Source organism: Mytilus trossulus, chromosome 5 (assembly GCF_036588685.1).
Source record: "Mytilus trossulus isolate FHL-02 chromosome 5, PNRI_Mtr1.1.1.hap1, whole genome shotgun sequence".
NCBI classification, from domain to species: domain Eukaryota; kingdom Metazoa; phylum Mollusca; class Bivalvia; order Mytilida; family Mytilidae; genus Mytilus; species Mytilus trossulus.
Window position 1 is genome coordinate 41380490 of NC_086377.1, and position 12071 is coordinate 41392560.

General features: G+C 34.7%; 1 protein-coding gene across 2 annotated transcripts; it reads left to right on the forward strand.

Annotated features, from left to right (window-relative positions):
* Positions 1–207: 207 nt before the first annotated feature.
* Positions 208–11080, forward strand: LOC134718845 (collagen alpha-1(III) chain-like). Of its 2 annotated transcripts, XM_063581636.1 has the most exons (20): positions 208–312; positions 1856–1906; positions 2310–2474; positions 3031–3105; positions 3493–3864; positions 4178–4231; positions 4527–4595; positions 4845–4988; positions 5885–6019; positions 6354–6461; positions 6763–6789; positions 7117–7224; positions 7487–7648; positions 7912–8019; positions 8258–8338; positions 8535–8696; positions 8916–9086; positions 9406–9419; positions 9821–10028; positions 10467–11080. In XM_063581636.1, exons 1-20 carry the CDS (start codon positions 252–254, stop codon positions 10997–10999), a joined length of 2808 nt encoding a protein of 935 aa, XP_063437706.1. In that variant the 5' UTR covers positions 208–251; the 3' UTR covers positions 11000–11080. The 2 variants fall into 2 exon arrangements, with proteins under 2 accessions (XP_063437706.1, XP_063437707.1); XM_063581637.1 differs by lacking the exon at positions 8535–8696 and having other exon boundaries at positions 221–312; positions 9042–9086.
* Positions 11081–12071: the final 991 nt, after the last annotated feature.

Below are 12071 nucleotides of genomic sequence, written 5' to 3' on the forward strand. Positions count from 1 at the left end.
CTTTAAAAAATATTTAAATTTTTCAAACAATAATTTTTGGAATGCTTTTAAAAAAGCAACATTTAAATATAAAAAACAATCATAAAAATCGTAATTAATGTAATAAATTAACCCAATTAGAACCCCAAAAGGTCTTCTCCTGACGTCGCAAATTTCGTGGACAATTGTAAAACCAACGGGAGGAGAGCAGTATATAAACCCCGGTGAGAGTGTTCAACAACGTAACAGGGATTCACTTGTCAGTAATCAACATGGTCTACAAACTCCTGACCGTGTGTCTTGTAGCATCTCTTCTAGAGATTTGCTTAGCTGGTAAGTATACATTACATCAGCTTTCAACAGTCTTAGAAAACAGTCGACTTTAAGTATTTCAACTTGTCTTTTAAACAATTTAATTATTTAATACTTTAACAAAAATACAAGCTTTTTCATACTTAGAAATATTTTTCAAAATTCAGAAAAAAATCAAAGTCTGCTTTAAATTTTATTGTTTGAGTATTTCAGCTTGTCTTTTATAATTATAAAAAAAAGCTTTTCATACTTAAATATTCTTTTCAAAATTAAGAAAAAAAATCAAAGTTTGCTTTAAATCTTATTGTTTAACAAAACAAAACAAATTCAAAGTTTTCTTTAAGTATTTCAACCCGTCTTTGATAATTTAACCAAAAACTAGCTTTTAATACTTTATACCCATTTTTAAACAATAAAAACAAAATTAACAGAAATCATTCTTCATAAACAAAGTTTGCTTTAAGAATTTTACTTGTCTTGTATAGTGAAACACAATCATAGAATCAAATTTTACTTTTCCAGTATTCCAGTCTTTCATTAGTCAACATACAAATAGTTTTATAAACTTAAAGCATTTAAAAAATTAAGAGAAAAAAATCACCGGATATCATTCTGAAACCGAAGTCTAATTAACTAATTGTATTTCATTATTAAATAATACAAATAGCTTTTCATACTTTAAACATGTAATACCTACATGGATTACAAATACTTAAAACGCTGGTCTTGTATTCAGCAATGTATTTCCAAACTTCTATTCTCTAAAAGTTTATTTTTTTTCTTATTCTATTGTATTATGTTATGTTGTGTTATAGAAATGTATTTGTATTTATTGCACTGATAAGCACAATGTGCTTAAAGTAATAAATAATTGAATTGAATTATTCTTAAATTACTAACAACGCTTTATGTTATTTTGCACTACAGAGTGTCAACAATTAGATAATTCGATAATATTTGTTAAACTATATATGTGATATATCTACTTACAAAGATTTAGTCAAATGAAAATGTTGAAGGAAATGGAAAGACAACAATAAAGATTCAAACTTATCTTTATAACCTTTCTTGAAACATTTCTTACAATAAAACAGGGATTTCTTGTCTACTTATTATATTAGTAAGAATTAAGTTTGCCATCAACCCTTTGTACTGAATCGAATTTTGTGATAATATTTGTACATTAACGATTTGAATGGGTAATGGTTAACAAATATTAATGATTTGATTTGGGTAATGGTTTTACGTACATTGAAGTTCTGATTGGCTAATGATTAACCTATGCCAATGATTTGATTGGCTAATGATGATTTGATTTGATACAATTTTACCGAAAAAAAGATTAATGTTTTTTCATGCCTTGAATATTAAATAAAAAAATCTTTTAATAAGCGACTAACATGGTATTGTTTAGGTATAGAATTACAGCATTGGACATTTAAAAGGATAAAAAAAAGTTCTGTAATAAGAGCCCGATTGGATAAAAATGATTAAACACATTGAAGCTCTCTTATCTTAGATCTTAAAAGAGGAGTTTACTTATCAATGTATTATTCTGTTTCAGACTATAACGGCAACAAACAGTATGGCGGCAGATACGGCGGCAACAGATACGGTAATAATATATTGTCTCGCACTGCCTTCCATACATTTCACACTTATTTCAAAAGCAGTCATTCAAACACGGGTTAAATGGATACATGTATTTGATTATTACAATTTCGCAAGTAATTCAGTTCATTTATTTAGTTATCATTGGAACATGGAACGAATTTAAAATGTTGATATAAATAACATACTTTTAAAAATATCTTGTTTTCAAATTTTGACAAATTAAACCCTTTAAATCTTACATCAACCGGAAGTACACGCATTATTCACGCAACTTTACTGATAGCGATACCTACATTCCCCTTTAACTATAACTAATCAGTTGATTGGTTAATATAATGCCATGTGATACTTGATAAAATCTACTGTGTTTAGGTTAATATATTGTATTCATCAAATATTTTCAGGAAACGGCAACGGTTTAGGAGGCGGTAATGGTGTTGGAGGAGCCGTAGCCCATGCCCATGCCCATGCCCATGCCAGTGCCGGAGCAAACGGAAGAGCAAGAGCACATGCACGAGCCATGGCCCATGCACATGCCGGTGGTAGCGCTGCACATGGACACCCAGGATGTAAGTTTTTCATTACACATAACCTCTTCGGAATTCCTCAATGTTTTACTTAAGTTTTTGATCAATTAAAACAACTTCACACCAACCTCCTCCTGTTTTTCTAATTAAATGAAAATAAACGATTGTGCACTTTGAGTCACTAGACTATAATCTAGGGTAGCCTGGATGGGGATTAAGAGGGTAGAGACTAATGGATCTAAAAATAAAGAATAGAGAATAATGGGGAATTAACAGTAAATTAACAAGAACAGTAAAAGATATAAAATACCAATAGGTCCCAAAACATTAAGATTAAAGAAAAAGTGGGTAACAAAACATAAGGATTAAAGAGAAATATGGGGTATCAAAAGATAAAGAATAGAGATTAATGGGGTGACAAAATATAAATAATAACGAAAATTTGATTACCAAAACAAGGAATGAAAAAAATAATGAGTCACGAAATGTCATCTCTGTTCTATTTACTAGTATACTAGCTTATATAAAGAATGCAACTCGGTAGAGGTTTACACCCTGCACGAAATAAATATATAAATCTTACATTTCTTTATTTCAGTCCCAGTTGGTGGTAGCGCAAGCGCAGCCGCACGAGCAGCAGCACGAGCATCAGCAGGAGGATTAGGAGGACTAGGTTTGTATAACACACTAACAGTTTTGGTTGGAATCTACCAATCACATTGCAGTTCTTAAATTTAATATCCTCCCACTTGATTCAAAACTTCAAAAAACAGACATCTCCCTAATTTTTGCTAAATTTCGAACTTTAAAAATTAAATGAAGACTGTTCCTCTTTTCCTTATGAAATTTCTTTATTGCTTGTATCCTATTAATGACTATTTAAAATATATAAATTCCACTTTCTCTAAAGACTATTTATTATAGTTTTGAATACATCATAAACTATATTCAATGGAGATATAATACTTTTATAAAATGCTTTAATTGTTCCGCTGAACTATACTTTTTTATCTCCCTTGGTGGTGATCTCTTTTGATGGTTATCTCCCTTGGTGTTACAGGTGGATTCGGATCAGCATCAGCCAATGCAGCAGCAAGAGCAGGAGCAGGATTTGGTGGATTCGGTGGATTAGGAGGATTCGGAGGACTCGGAGGAGGACTAGGAGGTGTCGGCGGTCCAGGTCAACCAGGCGGTCCAGGTGGTCCAGGAGGTCCAGGAGGTCCAGGCGGTCCAGGTATGCCAGGCGGTCCAGGAGGCCCATCAGGTCCAGGTACCGGAGGTCCAGGTCAACCAGGTGGTCCAGGAGGTCCAGGCGGTCCAGGAGGTCCAGGCGGTCCAGGTATGCCAGGCGGTCCAGGCGGTCCAGGTGGACCAGGTATGCCAGGTGGCCCAGGAGGACCAGGAGGACCAGGAGGTGAAGGAGGAATCCCAGGTACTTTGGATTTTAATGATTATTAACTCGATTCCCCACAGATGTGAAAAACACCAAAGTGAAATTTAAACTTGATATTAACGATTATAAAATACTAAGATTACGGTTTATATCTGATTGAAATAAACTAAATAATACTTCAAGAAAGGATAACTTTTCATCAGCATATTTTTCGATATCTATTCTTTTGAGGGGGAAAACAATAATATAAAGTAAAGTAATGTTTTATCAAGTTAACGTTGTGCATAAAGATAACACATATGTGTTCTGGGATTTATGAATGGGGAGATAACCCTTTCAATTTTTAATTTAGGCATGACCGGACCAGCAGGACCACCAGGCCCAGCCGGACCACAAGGACCAGAAGGTAATTTATTATCTGGTTATCGAAAGACAAGATCAGTTTAAATGAATTAATTCTAATTAAGATTCAATTCTGAATTCTCGGTTATTTTTCCTATTAACGATTTCTCGCTTATTTCTGATTTATTTAATTATTAATACCATTCAAAAATGTTTTAAAACCATGTTTTTTAAACAAATTACCAAGAAGTAAGGATATGAAAAGTTAAGCTGAATTTAAGCCACAAAAACATTATTAGACAGGAACAAAAAGAACTATTAGTGTTAAATCATACCTGAAAAATTCTCTTTTTTTTTAGGTGAACAAGGACCACGAGGACGAACCCCAGCAGGAACACCAGGCCCACCAGGCAATCCAGGAGAACCAGGTGATCTATCTTATTACCGAATGATATAAATCACAAAGTGGCGTGGGGAATAACATGCACCTTCATATTTTAATTTTGGCATTCTTGTCATTTGGGAAGATCTTTTAAAGCACCCAACTCTATAAAATAGTGTTTCAATTTCAGTAATGAACGCGAAATTATCATTTGAAAAAATATTTGAAAATTGTCTAAAAAAATAGTGCAATAATTGAACTTTATTTATAATTATAATAATGTTTCCTCCCACAGGACAAGGAGGAGCACCAGGCGCACCAGGAGCACCAGGACATGCCGGTAAACACGGAACCGCAGGAGCAGCAGGCAAAGCAGGACGTCCAGGACCAAGAGGACAATCAGGAGCATCAGGATCATCAGGCCAACACGGAGCATCAGGTAAAATAAGGAATACTCCCCCGATGTAGGGTGAACAAGTTTTTATTATTTGTTTGGTTAAGGAAAATTCATTAAAATTTATACATACGATGTCTTAAATTTCTATATCTGGAATAAGCTTACCTGCAAAGATCGATAACCTTTTATGTATTACTTAAGGGCATACGATACAGTTACAGGGAAGGTAATGACGTTGCTAACGTAATTTGTTATTTTCGCGACGTCAAACTGTGACATATCGGGAAAAGATGCATTTTTCGACTGATTTTTATCATTCAAACTGATTTAATTTGAAAACGAGTTCATGGACCCCTTTTTTTCAAAACAGCATTTTGTTTCATTTTGCAGGGAGATTATGTGACCCAAATTTTATAAAACTGTAAATAGAGGATTTTTTTTAATTGAGATAAATATGCAGTAAAAAATTACGTTTTTTCCTCAATTCATGAACATTTGATAAATATGAGTTATTTCTGAATAAAAAATTGCATATTTATTTGAGATATTTATAAAATACAGAAATTACCGATTATTTAACAAAAAACAATTTGTTTTTATCTTTTATAACAAAAAAGTTATGTCCTTCTTTCGAAAAAGAAATTACGGCCACAAATCTGAATTTCGAGCAAAGATACAAAATTTCAACCTCATTTTACTCAAAAAGTAGCACATGAAGGTATATTTTTTATTACATATTTGATTTAATCAGGTAAAAAATAGCCTATATGCAAATTTTCATGAACTTGTAAATACAGGATCAAAACTGTATCGTATGCCCTTAATGTGAGAGATGAGCAGTATCATTATCAAGTTTTCTATTTAACTTTCATACATAAGAGTCATTCCAACTATCTAAACGATAATATCACTATCAACTCATTTGTTATATCCAATAGGAGCACCAGGTCGTCCAGGTAACCCAGGATCCACCGGACGTCCAGGAGCATCCGGAGACCCAGGTCGTCCAGGAGCAACCGGAACAACAGGAAGACCAGGACCATCAGGAGCACCAGGAAACCCAGGAGCACCAGGTAAACAACAGTATTTTGATTGGTCAGTTTTGCAAGCTGCAATGTTTTCTTCTCAGATCACAATTCCAAAATAGTATGACAACTGGTGGCATATGATGAGCTTTCGTTTAATTGAATTTTTTTTCATACAACATTCGCATCTAACATATAAAGTAATGAATAAATAGCAAACAAATTAGTTCTTTTTTCTGCAATGCATCTAATTTGCTTTAAAAAATTAGAAAAAAGAATTAGTTTAAGAGCCATGCAGATCAATATTAATATCAGACAGTAGCAAACTTACATAAACCTTTATTTATTGTATATTAACACTGGTATCCATCTTTGTTTTCAGGAGCACTCGGAGCACCAGGACCACGAGGATCACCAGGATTTGTCGGACTTCCAGGACCAAGAGGATCCCCAGGAGAGCCAGGAAACCAAGGACCAATCGGAGGCCCAGGTATAAAAAATACTTGTTCTGTGAAATAGATTCAAACTTTCCATGTCAATGAATACTTCATTCCGAAAATTTATCATGCGCAATTTTCAATTTTCAATTTTTTAAATTTTAAATCGTTCTCTCATCTGTTCGTTTATCTTTGTTCAATCTTTTGCAATCAGCATCAATCAGATTCATCCTTAACTGACTACTGGTTATGTTGTTTTTAGGAAACATAATCAGAATGGCCCATTTAAAAAGTTTATAATGTAAAAATAGTTATTTGTACAATACTAATCTTTGTCTTTTCTTCTTTTTAAAGGATACCCAGGACCACGAGGACCACAAGGTAATGATGAATCTCCAGTTTTAATTGGTTACATCAAAATCGCAATTATAAATGGCCAGTTTTGATTGATTACATCAAAATCGCGATTATAAATCGCCAGTTTTGATTGGTTAACTCAATATCGCAATTATTAATATTTAGTTTTAATTGGTTACATCAAAATCGCAATAATAAATCACTAAATTTGATTTATCAGCTCAAAATTGCAATAATAAAATGCTTGCAATAATTTATGAATTAAAAGTATTTATAATTTGCAACGAAGATTTGTATATCACATACCTACATTTCAAATCAATTATATACTAAATTATATGTTTTTTGTAGGACCTGATGGCGCTATGGGACCACAAGGACCATGTGGAGATAGAGGAGCACCAGGAGTACCAGGCAAACAAGGACCAGTCGGAGGACAAGGACCAGCAGGACCACGAGGTATAAACTCAATTTCATAACAGCAATTATTTGTTGGTCCTATATTTTTATTATTCATTTAACGCAAGTAACATTATTATCGGTAATCATTCAGTGATAATCAGTTATTAAATCAATATAATCAGAAAAGCATTCAAAAAGCCCTAATTTTAAAGGCCCAACAGCATTTTCACAAGACTGGGCTGGTGGGCCTGTGGTTGAGCTTTAATGCTGCAAGATTATACAAAATTCAAAACATTATAATGTACCTTTCTATTACTAGGACCACGAGGAGATGAAGGACCAGTTGGACCAAAGGGCGAACCAGGAGTAAAGGGAGCTGATGGTAAACCAGGAGACAAAGGACCTGATGGAGAAACCGGACCACAAGGACCAGCTGGACCAAAGGGACAAGTAGGAGACCAAGGCAAACCAGGAGCAAAGGGTAGGGAGAACTTCTATAAAGCCTCGAATTATATTATTTGATTTACATGTGTCATCATTCCTATCAATAGTATCATTTGAAAAATGTGCTTTTCATTTTACTATATGACACCGGGTATTTTGCTGTGTCTTATTTTAAATTAGTTTGAACAATTTAATGATTAAAACACTAGAAAATAGTTTTAACTTGTTTGGCTATTATATCACTTTAATAATGGAATTTTAACTTTATACTTAAATGGTTTTTTTCCTCTTTTTCAATAGGAGAAACCGGAGATCAAGGAGCACGAGGTGAAGCAGGAAAGGCCGGAGAACAAGGACCAGGAGGCATCCAAGGACCAAAGGGACCAGCAGGAGGACAAGGACCAGCAGGTAAAATATTAAAGAAAAACCAATATTTTTTCTTTGATTTTTTTAACAACTAACAAAAAACGTAAGATCAATAAAAGTAACATTTCAAGGAAACTAAGCAAATAATAATTTACCTATATATTTTAGAAATAGTACAGTAATAGCATTATTGTATTAGTAAATATTTAAATAAATATATGATATACATGTACACACTATACATATACGGGGTGTCTCATCTTGCTATTTATATTCTTAGGACCAGCCGGACCACTTGGACCACAAGGACCAATGGGTGAACGAGGACCACAAGGACCAACAGGATCAGAAGGACCAGTTGGTAAGACTCCAGTTTATAACTTAATCAGATGTTCATTCTCGTTATTTTTGTATTGTTATATTTATATATAATTAAATCTCGATAATTGTTAACATTCATTATCTTATCTTTAAAGTCGGAATCTTGTTCGTGTTACGTCAAAATTTAATCATCTTTATTTTAACATTTATAACACACACTTTTATATCTACAATAGGAGCACCAGGACCAAAGGGATCAGTCGGAGACCAAGGAGCACAAGGAGACCAAGGAGCAACTGGCGCTGATGGCAAAAAGGGAGAACCAGGAGAGAGAGGACAACAAGGAGCATCAGGACCAGTCGGCCGACCAGGACCAAGAGGAGATAGAGGAGCAAAGGGTATGTAGCACGCTTACAATCGCTTATATTCTGCGAGGATATTTTCAAAAATGAAAAAAAGAGTTAAATGTATTATTATTTGATGAATTAAAGAAATTTGATATAATTAATCGACTAATAATTACACTCAATAAAATTCCAACATTTAGTAACGTAAACCAGTCCAATTCCACCATTTTGTAACTTTAAGCAATGGAACTCTACCTTTTTCCCCAACAGGAATCCAAGGAAGCCGAGGACGACCAGGTGGTATGGGAAGACGAGGAAACCGAGGATCCCAAGGAGCAGTAGGACCACGAGGAGAAACTGGCCCAGACGGTAACCAAGGACAACGTGGAGAACAAGGAGCACCAGGAGTTATCACCCTTGTCATTGAAGACCTCAGAACAGGTATTATTGACAGCCTTTGTATTTCTTTCTTTACAATTACCATGATTTAATATTGACATTTGAAAATAAATATTAATTGGTTGTCTTGTTTACTCTTAGAAACCGAGTTACATAATTTAAATCTTCCTTCCTCATTAATTGTTTTACTTAACTTGTCTTATCTTTTGTGACAGCGTAAATGATTGACCGTTCTTTAAAGATTTATTTGCCACACTTAAACTTAAATGTTTTAATAATTATTCATTGTACTTCAATTTGATCAATGTTATATTCGTTTTTTAAAATTGAGTATTCATGATTCTATTTTCTTTATTTTCAGCCGGAGTAGAAAGCGTAAGTAACAACTACTGCATAAAGCAATGACATATTTCTGATGTTTAAGTTATTCCAATTTTTTTTAAAGACTCAGAATGCTACGTCATTTACTAGTATTTGATATTCATGTGTTCCTTGATTAGAAGAATTTACTTATATACATACGTATATGATCTGTGAACGCATCTCTCACCTACAGTAGGAGGTCAAGTGTAGTCTACAAAATTTCCAATTGTTTTCTTAAAAGTCATAATTGATTACGATTTCAGTAAAAGTTGTATCTTATTACCAAAAAGTAGAAAATTCTTTCTAATAAATACTGTATAGCTTACTATGCGATATCGGATTTCCTCATTGGTAATGGTTGCAAGTTGAACTCATTAACTTCTATATTTGAACGTATAACCTTCTAATTTCAGCCTGTCGAAACCTTTGACGCAGGAGCAGGAACCGGTGGACCAGCACCAGGAGTAGGAGCAGGAGCAACAGCAGGAGCATTCGCAGGAGCAGGACCAGGAGGAGCTAACGCAGGAGGAAACGCAGCCGCAGGAGCAGGACCAGGTGGACTAGGAGGAGCAGGACCAGGTGGACTCGGAGGAGCAGGACCAGGAGGACTCGGAGGACTAGGTAATTATATATACTCTCAACAGTTAAGTTTTACTTCGGCAGGCCTCGCGCTTTATATATCAAAATGCTAACGTTTCGAGTGAAATATTAAGAATTTATCAAGTTATCATGTAATGAAAATTAGTTCAATTATTCATGTAATTGTTTATTTTGGAAATTATTGGAATAAGGAAGTATTGCAAATTCCTAAACTACGATTTAGTACTGAATTGTAACATGCTTAATTACGTTTTAAATATGAATAAATTATATCTTTGTTATGCATTGTCTATAAATGTAAAATATTATTAAATTCAAATATCAAAATAAAAAGATGTGATATGATTGCCAAAGAAACAGCTCTATATCATAGATCAAATGACGTAGATCTGAAGATAATTCATAGTAACTCATTTTCGAAAATCCTTAATTCATATTAACTATTTCTCACTTGTTTAGGTGGACTCGGAGGTGGACTCGGAGGTGGACTCGGTGGTGGACTCGGTGGTGGACTCGGAGGTGGACTCGGAGGTCTAGGAGGAGGTTTAGGTGGTGGACTCGGAGGATTAGGAGGAGCAGGAGGTTTAGGAGGTGGAGCAGGAGGCGCAGGAGGAAACGGTGCAGCAGCAGCCGCAGCAGCACAAGCAGCAGCAGCAGCAGGAGCAGGAGGAAACGGTGGAGCAGCACAAGCAGCCGCACAAGCAGCAGCATCAGCAGCAGCAAATTCAGGACTTGGAGCAGGAGCAGCCAGAGCAGCAGCATCAGCAGCAGCTAGAGCAACCGTAGCAGGACATGGAAGTGGAACCGCAGCAGCAGCAGCCAGCGCAGCCGCACAAGCACATGCAGCAACACGAGGACAAGGAGGATCACACGCACACGCTGCCGCCGCAGCTCATGCAGCCGCAAGTAGCGTAATCCATGGTGGTGGACACGGTGGACACGGTGGTGACTATCACGGAGACGATGCCGGCTATCACAAACCAGGATATTAAGCTAATTGACAATAATAGACATTAAACTATTGTAAATTGAATATGTTACTTTATCAATAAAATCTGCAAGTGTTTCCATTATCTATTACTTATTGTTTCTCACTTACATATATGGATATTAAAATATACAAAAAGGGGCGAAATTTAAAAAGTACAGTTGATGTGAGGTATACATTAACGAGATAATTACACAACTACACAATAGAACCAAAATGTGATTAAAACACAGTGGAATAAAGGTCAGCATACGGTTTCAACAATTGTTTATACTGCAGCTATATTCTTATGTGAGGTGTACATCAATGATACAGTCATCAAATTAAGCAAAAGTAATTTTAATCATTTAATGTGACTATAGCACTGTGGGATAAAGGTCAGTATACGGTTTTAACCATTGACAATTGTTTATACTACAGTTCTGAAACAATCAAAGTCTACGAATATACGAATATTTTCAATCAATTTATTAAACAGACAAACAAGGTTCAGCAACAACATTAAATTGTTTACTAAAGGTTTTTGTCAGATGGAGTAGATTTGAGGTCTATGATACGACAGTACACATCAGTAACCAATCACAATACACAACAATAACAAGTCACAGTGATCAAATCACACAAAGAACACAGCAATAAATATTCCTTAAACAACAATAACTAATGATAATAAAAAAACAATACCTTATTTCAATAAACAATATTAACCCATCATAGTACTTAACAATAACCTATCAAAGTAAACGACAATAACCAACCATTGTTTACAACAATAACAATTCACAGAACACAACAATAACAATTCACAGAACACAGCAATAACAATTCACAGAACACATCAATAACAATTCACAGAACACATCCTTAACAATTCACAGAACACAGCAATAACAATTCACAGAACACAACAATAATAATTCACAGAACACAACAATAATAATTCACAGAACACAGCAATAACAATTCACAGAACACAGCAATAACAATTCACAGAACACATCATTAACAATTCACAGAACACAGCAATAACAATTCACAGAACACAACAATAACAATTCACAGAACACAACAATAAC